At 39.1% G+C, this 13,978-nt stretch overlaps 2 protein-coding genes across 6 annotated transcripts in view; one reads left to right on the top strand and one right to left on the bottom strand.

Moving 5' to 3' along the window:
• The window catches only part of LOC136856912 (apoptosis regulatory protein Siva), a 136,339-nt gene extending 131,042 nt beyond the window's left edge, over positions 1 to 5,297 (bottom strand). The window contains exon 1 of the mRNA XM_067135152.2: positions 5,145 to 5,297. Within this exon, the coding sequence (XP_066991253.2) occupies positions 5,145 to 5,157 (13 nt within the window). The 5' untranslated portion in view covers positions 5,158 to 5,297. The remainder of the gene's footprint in view (positions 1 to 5,144) is intronic.
• The window catches only part of LOC136856909 (protein nessun dorma), a 210,385-nt gene that overhangs the window by 94,771 nt on the left and 101,636 nt on the right, over positions 1 to 13,978 (top strand). For all 5 annotated transcript variants that reach the window (XM_067135149.2, XM_067135148.2, XM_067135145.2 and 2 more), the window contains one exon: positions 6,742 to 6,863. In XM_067135149.2, coding sequence (XP_066991250.1) covers positions 6,742 to 6,863 — 122 coding nt within the window. The remainder of the gene's footprint in view (positions 1 to 6,741; positions 6,864 to 13,978) is intronic.

The following is a 13,978-nucleotide window of genomic DNA, read 5'->3' as shown; positions in this document are numbered from 1 at the left end:
TGAAAGGTGATATAAGACCAGAAATTTTTTGACGCATTAAGCTAGGATGGCAGGCGTATGGAAGAAAGTCAACTGTCTTCAGATCAAATATGCCAGTAAATCTGAAGAAAACAGTTTATGATCAGTACATTCTGCCTGTGCTGCTGGGTTTTACAAGGAAAAATAAGAAGAAAGCAGATGACATCAGATCAATCACTGAAGTTAATGACATTCTTGAAAGAATAGCCACCTTAAAATGGCAATGGGCTGGACATATTGCTCGAAGGGAAGATGACAGATGGTCGAAGCTAGTGTTAGAATGGAGTCCAAGAGATCATCAAAGGCCTAGAGGAAGACTGCCAGACAGATGGGACAAAGACATCAAGAGAATAGCTGGTGCTACCTGGCAGAGAACTGCTCGAGACTGTTCTACCTGGAGAGTTCTGCTAAAGACCTACCTGAGTTCACGACTTAAAGAGGCCACATCTTGTAATGATAGAATTGGCTGATGATGATGATAATGATTATGACCTCTGATTTTGTACAAACCAAAAATAGGCCCTGTAAACCCCTGTCCCCTTTAGTTCGTAAAAATAATTTGCAGCTTAGTTTCTTCCACTTTTTTATCTTGAACTTAAATACTGAATTTCACAAATTTATGTGTCGCAGTTTTCCCGTGACGGTGTTGAGCAGAGCAACCCTGTTGCCATAAGAGCAGTACTGTTTTCTTAACATGGAATGAGCTATAGTAATATTTTACCACAACATTTCTTGTGGAACTGTGGAACAATGTGTGATTTTGATTTAGAGTGTTTAGTTAATGCACAGGAAAATGAGAAGAGCAGGAGGAGAAAACTAAATCCAGAAAATTGGGACAAAAACAAACGCAAGTATGCTCGGAGTGGTAGTAGTTGCCCATGGTGTTCCTAGCAAAGAATGCAATCATTACATAACGAAGCAATGCATGGCAGGTGATTTGAATAAAGAAGACATTGTTGGTTTTCACATTAAGTTGTATGTTTTTAAAACCAAACCTGAGCAAGACAAGTTTCTTGTTAAATACATGAGGGTTATAGAACCTAAAACTCGCAAACCAAGAACAAGACCAATCCAAGGCCAAGATTAGTAACGGAATACTTCATTCAGAAGAAAACTGGATATATTATACGCATGTGTGAGTGTGTGTGGGAAAATCTTTGCTTCGATGACCAAAATAACGAGGAGGAAATTGAGTGGTATAGGAAAGTATTTCTCAGTAACTGGTGAAAATAGACCTGAGAGGAGAGAGGGCTCTCGAATTGGATCTAGGGATGTGGAGATTTCACAATCAATATCTGATTTCCTGCAAGATGGCAGACGGTTGCAGGCGTGTTGTAAGTGTGTTCCTGATAATAAGCGTGTTTCTTGTGGTCCAAGTGCTTTTATCGTGGTTACGCGTGAATGAAATTGAACCGACTAGCGTATACTTTGATGTTAAGTGCGGTGTAACTTGTTGGGAAGATATACTCTCCAATAATAAGCTGCAAATAAGTGCCCACGTGTTGTGTATTAACGGCAAGCAGCAGAGAATGGCGTCCAATCAGCGTGTAAAGCACAAGCCTTCGGCCAGTGACACATCCATCCTCACGCTGAGTGTTCTACTACTAGCAGTTGCCGGCGATGTCCAGCTGAACCCAGGACCGGAGGTAAATACCAGCCTTAGCATCTACTACCAGAATGTCTGTAGTCTTAAGAAATCACTCGTGGACTTTAACGTCGCTCTGAGTGACATGCATTATGACTGCGTGTGTTTAGCGGAGTCCTGGCTCGGCTCTTCAATCGACAATATTGAAATACTGAATGACAATTATGTTATTTTCCGCCAAGATAGGCAAAATATCATTACTAGTAAGAACAAGGGAGGTGGGGTTTTAATAGCAGTGAACTCTGCGTACGGTCCAGTGCAACGACCTGACTTAACGGGAAACTGGGAATGTGTTGTTGTGAAAGCCGCCCCATCCCCTGGCCGAGCGCTATACATAGTCTGCTGTTACCTGCCCCCGGACGAGGTGAAAGTACGGCTCGCAGCCAATTAGCCTGGGCGTCAGACAATTTGGGATCTATTAATCCTATTCTCGCCCATGTCAACGAGGAAGCCTGCTTTCTTTTAGAGATCACTAACGAATTTAACCTTCGCCAAGTTTGCGGTTTTCCAACACAAGGAAATAACTTTCTGGACCTTGCTTTCGTGTCTGAAAAAGTCACTAATAATACCCTGTATGAAGCAACAGAACAGTGAGTACAATCAGATCATTCTGCGCTTGAGCTCAGACTTCATATTTCCCGTGTTCCTCGTTTACCACAGACTACAAAATCATTATTTGTTTGGATAAAAGCAGACTTTCCCCATCTACGAAATATCTTATCCCGTTGTCTGTGGAACTTGCTCGAATCCTGCCCATCTCTTGATGCCGCAGTTGACTTGTTTTATGACTTGCTGCACAGTGCTCTTCAGGACATCGTACCTTCCCGCATAATGAAGACTAGGCGTCTTCCCTCTTGGTATGATTCTGAACTTACAGACAAAATGCGGGCAAAGGAAAGAGCAAGGAAACGAGCTGCAAAGTCTTCACTTCCTTCAGATTACATCGAATTCGCGGCGCTAAGAAAGGAATACAAACAAATGCAGCGGAGAAAGTACAGGGATTATGTCGGGTCTGTTGAGGAAGATATTATCAGACACCCACAAAGATTGTGGAAATTTATTAATTGCAAATCAAAATCTAGGCGGCTACCATCTATGATGATTAATGAAGACAAGGAAATTAGCTCATTGAAAGAAATTCTTGATAATTTTGCTGACACTTTCAAAACATTCCATCCACCCAGTGTTCCCTGTAATTCTCACACCGAACAATTCGGGGAAATTAATTTATCATCAGTAGTAACTTCGGCATCGGAAGTCTGCAACGTCTTGAAGTCGATGGATACGAAGAAGTCTTGTGGTCCAGATCAAATTCCAGGAATTGTGTTACGTGAGTGTGCTGAGGAGCTGGCAACCCCACTGGCCACGATAATCAACTGGTCTCTTCGTACAGGCAATTTCCCGTCGGAATGGAAGAAAGGCTATGTTATTCCAGTTTTTAAGAAAGGTGACAGATCTTTATTTGTCAATTACAGACCAGTAGTTCTTCTTTCACTCATTTCCAGAGTAGCGGAAAGAGTCGTATGCAAAGCCGTGTACAGTGCAGTCAGTGGCTTAATTAATATTAACCAGCATGGGTTTGTCCAGAAACGCTCAACTACCACCAATCTTGCTGTGTACTCCCACTTCATATCTAGCGCTCTGGACAGTTGCAAGCAGGTTGATGCCGTGTACACGGACTTTTCCAAGGCTTTCGACTCAGTGCAGCATAATGCTCTTCTGACTAAGTTGTCAGCATATGGCATTCATGGAAGCTTGCTTGAATGGTTTAAATGCTATCTTAACGAAAGAAGGTATTCAGTAAAATAAGAAGGTATCATTTCTCACCCTTATCAGCCTATGTCTGGCATCCCACAAGGTTCACTACTGGGACCTTTATGTTTCCTTCTATTTATTAATGATCTGCCATTACAAATCCATTCGAGCAACTACCTGCTCTATGCTGATGACCTTAAAATCTACAGGGTAATTGAAAAGATGAGTGATTGCGAATTGTTACAGTCTAATATAAATAATATTAGGGATTGGTGCAAAAAGTGGCATTTAACCCTAAATATTTCAAAGTGCAGTGCAATATCCTTCACGAGAAAAATGCAAGTTAATGTATTTAATTATAATGTAGGGGATCAAGAAGTGAAGCGTGTTAATAAAACTAACGATCTTGGTATTATTTTTAGTAATCAAAATGGTCTGTCTTTCAATGAGCATGTGTTAAATATCGTTAACAAGGCATTTAAAACGTTAGGCTTCCTCAAAAGAAATTGCAAGAGTTTTAAATCTGTTGTCCCATTGAAAATCCTGTATTTTCTGCTTATACGATCTAGTCTAGAGTACTGCTCTGAAGTGTGGATCCCCTCACAGCAATACTTAGTTAATGCCTTAGAGCGAGTACAGATCAGATTCTCAAAATGGATTAGTAAAAAGTGTTTGGATATCAAGCTGTCATCGACAGATTATGATTTGTTTTGTACAAATATGTGTATTGAGTCGCTTAGGACTAGGCGCAGGTATGTCAACGCACGTCTCATACACAAATGTATCGGTAATTTCCTTGACTGTCCCAATTTACTCCAGTTGCTACCAATTCATGTTCCTTCCCGCAATACCCGACAGGCTGTCACCTTTCACTTACCCAGGTGCAGAACAGAATCACACAGGAGCTCTTGGTTTATGCAGGCCCTAAGATCCCTGAACGAAATTAGCAGGATAGTGGATATATTTCACTCGTCAGCTAGTGAAATTTGCAGACATCTTATGGACGCTTCATAGACAGAGTGTTCCTTGTATCTTGTTCTGCCCATTTAGTAACTGAAAGTTATACTTCCTTCCTTCGGTCATTTCAAAACTATAAACACTTTTCTGTTTTCATGTCTTTTTTTCTTCCTAATGTGTTTTGTAAATATGTATATATTATATATTGCTTATTTATAATTAGTGGTAGTAGTAAGTTCTGTTAATATTGTTATTATTTGAATGTATTATATCATCTGTAATTGGAGAATCAATAACTCTGTTGATGATAAATAAACAAATCAAATCAAAGATAGGTGCAGGGAAAGTCACTATGGTCAGGGGAAAGTATACGTGTTTACATGGACCCTTCTCTTTCTGTTAAGAAATGTTGGCAACTTTGGAAGACCAAAAGAAATGATGAAGGAAATCCAAATGCATCATTTAGTAAGTTTTTTAAAATTTTCCAAACCAATTTAACATAGAATTTGGAAATCCAAAGAACAGGTATCTGCTGATTTTGTGAGGATTGTGAAGTTCAAATCAAGAATTCCAGAAGCCCAGGTGAAAGAATGGAATAGATAAGAAGATATATTTTACCCACACAAGCGTAGATCAAAGAAATTGTATGAGGTAATGAAGTTTGTGGAAGAGGATATTGTGGAGGTTGCCTGTGATATGCAGCTGCCCTTCCAATGATCAGGATATCTGAAACATTCTATGCACGACAGATATGGTTATGTAATCTTACCTTCATTATTCATGAGAAAGAACAGTGCACCAATAACACTTCCATCAACACTTGGACTGAAGATCAGTCCGGATGTGGATCGAATGAAGTGGTGTGTGCACTGCACAGCTTCCTACAAATCCTTGAAGAGAAGATCATTAAAGAGAATGCCCCAGCATTTCCTCATACCGTGATACTCTCTTCAGATTCTGCAAGCAGCCAGAACAAAAATGTAACAATGTTGAGTTTCCTTCTGAACTATGTTAACACCAGTCATGTTTTCAGTGTATTAGAACACTACTTTCCGATCAGGGGCACTGCTTTATGCCCCCTGATTGAGTGTTTGGGAGAGTTGAGAAAGAGTACAGGTCTCAGCAACAGATACTTCATTCATTCCATCCTGGTTAAACATGGTACTGTAAAAGTTCTTGTTAAAGACTGGTGGTTTCAAAACTTCAAAATTCCTCTGATAGAGTTTTGAAATTGAAATTACCATTTTTTTATGAGGGAGCAAAGGGTGTTTATTTACAAAAAGGGGTACAGCAGCATGCAGGTCAAAAACACATACACAGGGGACCCAAGTAGATACGGTATTCTGAAGAAGACATCAGGCTCTTTCTGGAGATCCTGCTCAGAAATTGAAGCCCCGATGTACAGAGAAGATACTCTTACCTCAGTAGAAGTGAGTCCTTCTCTGCACATAATTAGCAAAGGAACAAAGCAATAATCATTACTACAAAGAGCTTTACCACCACGGCCCCGAGTTGACTTTAAATTCTGAAGCATTCAATGTTTATACTATTTAAGAAATGTATATCCAAGACCTAACAATCTTTCATCAAGAAATACTTTAAATCAAGAGTGCTATTCACAGCAGTGATAATTTAAGATTTTATAAAGCACAACTGTTATTCCCAAGAACATTATCAAGAGTTTAATGGACAATTCAACCATTTTTTATCGATCATATGACATAATTTTAAGAAAATTTGCCAAGATTGTATTTTAAATGTCGTACCATACATCAGTGTTTTTTAATGTGTCTTGCCAATTTTAATAACATCTATTTTGTATTCTGATATATTAATGTTAATATATTAAAGATGATGATGTCCCTTAGGGGATGAAACATGTACTAATGTCATAAATTGTAAATTGTATTGAATAGACAGTGTTATCACTTGTTTATAATATTTAAGTTTATCTTAAATATTTACTATTTGAAAGTACACAAAGTTTGACTCGGATTCTTCCATACATGAGTTTGCTCAGTTCTTGTGTCAGTAAATGTACATTATTTCCAATGTTTAAAAATACTAAGTGGTTCAGAAAAACTGAGACCACTGATTTATTTTAATTCTCTTTATCTTGTAGGTTTTAATTTGGCTTACTAATATAATGCTTTTTAAAGGAAGTTTTTTTTCAGTATGGACTCAATATATCTCATGTTTCTCAGTCTGCTGAAGCAAGAATTAGAATATAACAAACCAGCTTTCTTTTACAGTTATGTTATAGGGTATTTTGTACTTCAATAGACTGATAACTTGAAAGTTATATTTGACATTTCCTCAAGATTTTTTGTCATTGATTCATTTTAATCATTTGTTCCACAACGAAGATCCTGCTGTAATCTTCAAGATGCTGTCGACCAAGCAGTGCCTGGAGATATAATTCTACTAAGTACTGGTACCCACAACATTCTGGGTCTTGGGGAGTTTGAGAAGGGAGGCTCTATCAAAGGTAAAAGAATCTCACTCTTTGCCCATTTAGATTCAATAGACAGTGTTATCACAGCCTAAACATAATCTCTTCCAGTATTAATGAGAATTATTACTTCCCCTTGTCTAGCTGGGTTGGGGCATGTATGGTACTTCTCCCCCTTCCTCTCTCCTTCCACAATTCTTTTGTAATTCTGAGCTAGGCTTTACAATCTTTGGCTCGTCAAATTGCCATTCCTCTCCCTGCTTATCTACAGTGTACTTGAAAACATTATGCCAAACAACAGAAATAAAATCTCATGGAAGTAAGTGCAAATATTTCAAACTTCCCCGACTCTTCACAGGTAATCTGAAAACTGGCAGTTATAAATTGAATGTTGATTTTATACATCTCTATGCTATCTTCATGTGATGTACCATTTGTTCAGATACTGATGTTTGAGACTCCTTACATTAAGACGAGAAGGTCAAATGATTGGTTTTGAATGTTATAATAAAGCATCTCTACTGCATCTGAAGTTCTTTTTGTTACTCCTTCCATTTTTGTGGAGAGATAAATAATTTTAAAAAGCAGTCTGTTTGATAAATTAGTGGTAATAGATGTAAAATATTCTTCATATATATACTTTATAGAGAAGAGAAACACTAAAAGGATGTTGAAAAAATGTAAAGGGCTGTAAAGTGAAGCCAAAAATATGCTGTTTGGTTGTTCAGTTTCATAGATTTGATATCTACCTTATTAATTGTAGTGAATGTTTAGACTGAACACAAATCATATTTACATTATAGACATGATGTAGGCTTGTGCTGTGTCAAGAAAATAAGGTGAAATTCTTTACGTTTTGCAGAGAACTTTGCTCTGCGTCATCAGAAGAAAATCTTGACTGTCCACGAGAAAGGCTTCTAAAACAAATGCCTACAAGACCTTGCCTAGCAACAACTATACATAACTGCATATCACAAGTTCAATTTCATAACGAGTTATCCTTCAAGTTTTCATCTTAGAACAAGTCCTTTAAGTTATTGACCTTTAACACTAGAACAGCTGAGAATCTCACATTCCTAGAAGAGCGGTAAGGGGTCAGTTTGACACTTCATAAGAAATGTTCAAAATAGAACACAATAAGAGATGTATTTTCTACAAATGTATTTTACACACAAAGACCTGACATTAGTGTATGGATCTTTTATATTACTCATGGATACATGAATAATCACAAACAACTGCACCACATTTCTGTTTCTCTAAAGAATTTTTCACAAAATTAAACAATTGAACACCTATCGTTAGTCAGTCATCCACGTTGCAACAATTATACATTTTCAGAAATACTTTAAGAAAATTATAAACACCCTAAACACATTTTGCTTACACAACTACTTTTCATGTACATTTCCTGCACACTGCTTGGAGACACTTGCAGCAGGCATCACTAGATTTTTTGCCTTTACACAGACCAGCTTGACACTTCTTCTGCTTTTTAGATGGACACAGTCCTACTGCTTCCTCTTGTTGTTGTTGTTGTTGTTGTTGTTGCCCTTGCTCATCCCGCCCTGTTATTACTCGCCAATTGGTAGATGAACTTCTTCTGTGTTATCTTCCTACCCGTTACTTGCTTGTAAATGACCCAAGCATTGACAGCTGGTAGGACTAGGATATTGTAAAAGACATGCAATGGCCACCTTCTGCATGCAGCCTTGTTGGTATATTTATGAGACATTTGTTCGACCACATCTCCTCGATCCAGCCTGTGTTCTTGAGTTCTTTCTGAGCGTTTGATTCTGTGTATCATTATATTAGATGAAGCATCGATACATCAAAGAAAAGATGAAAGGCACTGTCAAAATCATCAACTCTGTAGTAAGCATATGTGGTAGGACCTCCTCGCTCTTTCAGAACGTTCACTGCAGCCTGCCTTCCACATGAAGAGGTCAAATCCAAGACCTCCCACTCGGTTCCGTCTCGGGCGACTATTTTTGCCGATGAAACACCAAAACAAGACAGACATTTGGAGCGAGTTTGTTGGCAGATTAGCACTTTCGATTTCTCCTGCGGATAATTCATCCTCTGTCTCGTTATGATCTTTGCATGTCTCAAGCAAGAAATCACCATCTGAATCAGATAATTCACTTTCAGACTCAACATCTGAATTTTCTAGCATACGAGACACCTTGTCAGTAGAAAGAAAATCGTAACACGACATGTCTGTAAGAAGAACACTGTCTAAATGATGAGATGAATAGAATAATTCCGCAAGCTGGAACACTCATCTGACAGTAGGAGTTCAACAATACTAAAAATCCAGGCTGCATACACACTGTTGTCTGACAGTGCGAACTGCTGCATTATAATAAGGAATTGTATAGGTGTCAAAATGACCCCTACCGCTGTCCAGGGTATGTCATATCAAAATCTATGAAAATGTAAATATTTTGCCACGTGCAATACATCACCATATATGGGACAAAAAAAACGATGAAAAGTCAAGATATTAAAAGAGAATTGATACAACAATGCACACATTATTAAAGAAAAATTGAAGGCGAGTGTCATTTTGACCCCTTCCGCTGTTCTAGTGTTAATACGTCTTCATACGTCTTCCTGTGTGAATGCAGCACAACAAGATTATACAAGACCTGCTTATGAACTTCAACTGGAATTGTTTTGACACAAAATAGTGTTCTTTTTACTCTTTTGACTGTGATCATTGTGTTTTGAACATCAACTGGAATTGCTTCGACACGAAATAGTGTTAATTATTCTACGTACTCTTTTTGACTGTGATCATTGTGTTCTGTGTTTTTAGAACTTTATGATTTGATTTTTGCTCTGCCTTGCTAATTGGTTGATGATGACGCTTCAAATGTGTTGAAACTGGTCCCAAATGAAACAGGTTGTAACTTCTATTTTGTTTTTTATGTCATATGAAAGCCTGAAGTTTCTAGTTTCCAAATATATGAGTATCATTGGCCTGAGACATATATAAAGGCCGTAATTTGCCTTCAGAAGGACCACTGCACTGATAATTCCTCTGCTCTGGAGCGTAGTCTGGCGCTAACATTCACTAGCTTTCCATACTCAAGCAGATTTTTCCAAGACTGATCCTTACAATGGGAAGCAATTAAGCTAACTGAAATGTGTTGGGCATTATCATAAGAGGTTGAGAACAGCACTATGCAAGCTGACACAAGAAAGAGAGCTAGGTAGCAAAGAGAAATTGACAGGTGCTCTCATTGATAAAATGCAAAATTACTGTGGCATTGCACTTCAAAGCAATACGTCCAGCATAGAAGAAATGAACAATTGCATCTGCATGGCTTCATCGAGTTTTCCATCTTTCTCCGATGAATTGTTGTAGCATGTCTTGATCCAGCTTCCTGGAGGGTCTGTTTCCCATACTGATTTTCTCTGTTGCATGAGTTATTTATGTGAAGAACTCTGTGACTGTTGAGATGTGTTTCCGTATGGGGGCTGCGTTAGATGTCCATAGCCCTTCTTGTTTATGTGTAGTCTTGATTCCTCTGTAGAAAATGAGGTCAATTGCACTAGTTCCATTTGGTGCTATGTATGTTGGTATTTCTTTCCTGTTCACTAGTCTGAAACCTTCCTGTTGTAGGGTTTCCATGATTAGGTCAGTCTTAGGCCGTGTGCACACCGAGCGCGCTTCGCATAGTGTGTCGCGTGTAGCATGAAATGCTATGCATAGCGCAAGGCGTGACTGCTGTTCACACCGAAAACTGTACGCCGTGCTCTCAGATTAGTTTGGCGCGAGGCGTTTTAGAGTGGTCACAAACTAATGTCGTTATCCAAGTACACTAGAAACAGTTTACTGATGGGTAACAGTTACCTAAAATTGAAAATTAGAAAGAAGAATCGAAAGTGGGTTCATGAATTTAATGAAGAACGAATTACTTTCGGAGAATTCCATCGTTTGTACAGAGGTGCAAGACTTGATCGCGATAAATTTTATGATTACTTAAGAATGACAAAAAATACCTTTGACCTTCCAAAACCTGCAATCGAAATGTGGCGACAAGTAGCAGAGAAGTGTTGGTAGAAATTCAATTTTCCCAATTGTCTAGGAGCACCATGTAACAAACACGTGGAAATTAAATTTCCGACTAAATCACGCTCTTTATATAATCATTATAAATAGTATTTTGCAATATTGTTACAGTTAGCATACACAATTTATCATAGCAAAAGTGGAGTAAATGTGTGATAAATATAATTCATAAACAGAAATATTTACTTCCAAACCCACTACTAGCCTGCAGAGTGATTTTCTTCATGTTACCACCCTCCATTGGCAAAATTATTAACCGATATGACAGAGTCTGGGAGATTCTATGCACTTTGTCACAGTGTCCAGCTACATGGCTAAATGGTTACCATACTGGCCTTTGGTTACAGGAGTCCCGGGTTCGATTCCCAGCAGAGTCGGGAATTGTAATCATAATTAGTAAATTCCATTGGCACAGGAAATGGGTGTATGTGTGTATTCATAATCATTTCATCCTCATCACCTGCAGGTGTCAATTCAAAAGACCTGCACCTGGCAAGCCGAAATTCTCCTCGGACACTTCCGACACTAAAATCCATATGCAATTTCATACTGTCACAATGTTAAGCCCAGTAAAGTGTGACAGTAGAAGTAACATTACTGTATATATTTACTGTAGGAATGCGATAAAACTGTTGTAGATACTTAAGTCCACTTATTTTGCAAAACAGTTACATTTTTATAGTTTTTGTGTCTTGGGTTCTTCTATTTGAAACACTGCATGAATAATTTCTTCTTCCATAGCTTCAGAACCAGCTAGGTAACACTAAGCAATTAACCAACACTGCACGTTGTCTGGTGTTTCACTTAGCTGTAAGGTAGGCGTTCAGCGCAGCAGAGCGCGGACGGTGTGAACACCTGGCTTAGGAACAAAGCACTGGTTATGCTTAGCATGACGCTTAGCATTGAGCAACACACGACGCACTATGCGAAGCGCGCTCGGTGTGCACACAGCCTTAGTGTTGGATTTGTCTATTCGGCAGTTTAAATCTCCAACAAGGATTATGTTTTTTTCATTTCTGGTTCGTTCAGTAATCTTAAATGCTGTCTCTATTATGTCTTCTGTGGGTACTCCTGGAGGAATGTAGATACCTATCATTGTGACCAGGTTGGTTCTGATAATTATTATACTCTCCTCTTTGAACACTACCGTAAAATCTCCCAATGTTCCTCTGAGGAAGCAAGTGACTCCCCACGCAGGTCTTCTTTCCGTCAATCTGGTGTATGCATGTGTGGCATAGAATCCTTGCAGCTCCAGAGGTTCCATAAGAAAAGTTTCAGTAAGTAATATTGCGTCGGTGTCTTTTAATGACTCTTGTGGTATATATGGCAGTGCATTTCTTATTCTCTCAATGTTCCATAACAAGACTTTAATGGTCTTCATTGCTTTGAATCCCTGATTAGTTGAGTGGTACATTTATGCAACTTTGCAGTCCCTTTATATCTCATGACAGTACTTTCACTTTCCCCATGTGGATGGCATTTCTTTTTGGTCTAATTTCGTCTTGAGTATTGCTCCTGTTCTCCTAGGGGCTCAAAGAAAATTTATTATCTCACCCGCATTCCTCCTTGCCAGAATTCTGATATGTTTACTGCCTGCAGTTTCTTGAATTGAATTCCTACACGAAATGTCTTGTTCTCGCCTAATGTGCTCAATTGATCACACTCAAGGAAATTTTAGAAAATATATATATAGTTAAACCACCAAATCAATACACATATTACAATCTAAAAAGATTAATAAGTTCTTAGTCAATATGGACCTTGAGCATGATTACTTGTAATGATCACACGGCCAAACCAGTTATCCTGCCATCTCGTAGAAAAGTAATGACGTCCTCTCTAGTGGTTGTCGGGTGTAACTTACCTTTGTATAACCAAGCCATCCGCTCAGCCACCTTTAAACTTGCCTCTCTCTGTTTCCTTTGTGCCTGTGATCTCTGTTCTACGCCTACGTTGGCTCCTCACAGCTTCCTTGTATAGACTCTTCTTTTTATTGGGGGGGGGGGGCTCGTCTGGTTCGATTTTGTTTTCTACCCTACTTTCCCTTCTCCCTCTTCCCGATTCACAATAACTGGAATTCTCTGATAGCCCGCTTCATAGGTCCTCTTCCTTAGAACTTTGTCAATCTCCTCCTTTAACATCTGTTTCAACTCTGTTAATTCCACCCACACTGCTTTCAGTTTGTCCTTTCCGTTTTTCAATATAATCATGTCTTCTTTGCAGTCAGCGCATATCCACATTAGTGAGCAGCTTATACCGGAACATTTCTTGTGAAACCACCGTTGGCAGCTTTCATCACAGCCTACTGCTGCGTTAGTTTCCGTCACTGGTTTCATGCACTCTGCACAAAGTGTGCTGTAGTTTACTATTTCTATCTCTGTGGAGTTATCACACTCCCATCCTGGCATCTCTAGTTTCTCTTTGGCGCTAATGCAAACGTTTTCTACAAGGGCTGTAAATAGAGCAGTGGCAACATTGATAGAACACAATATTTAATGAACTAACAAATACAATTGCATCCCATTCCTGCATTGAAGTCACCCACAAAGTCAGTTACTCTTTGCCAACAATGGAGCACCCTACTGCGTGGAGTACAGATGCCACATCAGGAAATCAGTGGCCTTGGAGGGGTTCCTTCAACTTCGGAAACAGGTCAAGTCACAAGAAGTCGTGTGGTGAGTATGGAGGGTATTCCAAGACCTCCCAATGCCACTGTTTTAATAAGAGCTTGACACTGTGACACAACAGCGTGCATTGTCTTGCAACATGGTAGGGTGATTGTCTATTACTTTTGTTTGTGCCGCATAGCCAGACGCAGGTGTCACTCCAGAAATGGGCAATAGTAGTCACTGCTGACGGGTTGTCCTTCAGGCACAGCATGCATAAGAATAACACCCTCTATGCCACAATCGGCAAAAGCTTCAAAATTTCTGTGGACGTGGCGAACCTGGGTGATGCTGTTCATTTGATTGACACTTTAATTCAGTCTCTTAGGCTCGTGCCCATGTATCATCAATGGTGACAATACACTGCAGAAATGCATCTCCTTTGTTGCAATATCTGTCCAGGT

Source organism: Anabrus simplex, chromosome 1 (genome assembly GCF_040414725.1).
Source record: "Anabrus simplex isolate iqAnaSimp1 chromosome 1, ASM4041472v1, whole genome shotgun sequence".
Taxonomy (NCBI): Eukaryota; Metazoa; Arthropoda; class Insecta; order Orthoptera; family Tettigoniidae; genus Anabrus; species Anabrus simplex.
The sequence above is the reverse complement of the archived record's forward strand: the minus strand, read 5'-3'. Positions and strand labels throughout refer to the sequence as shown.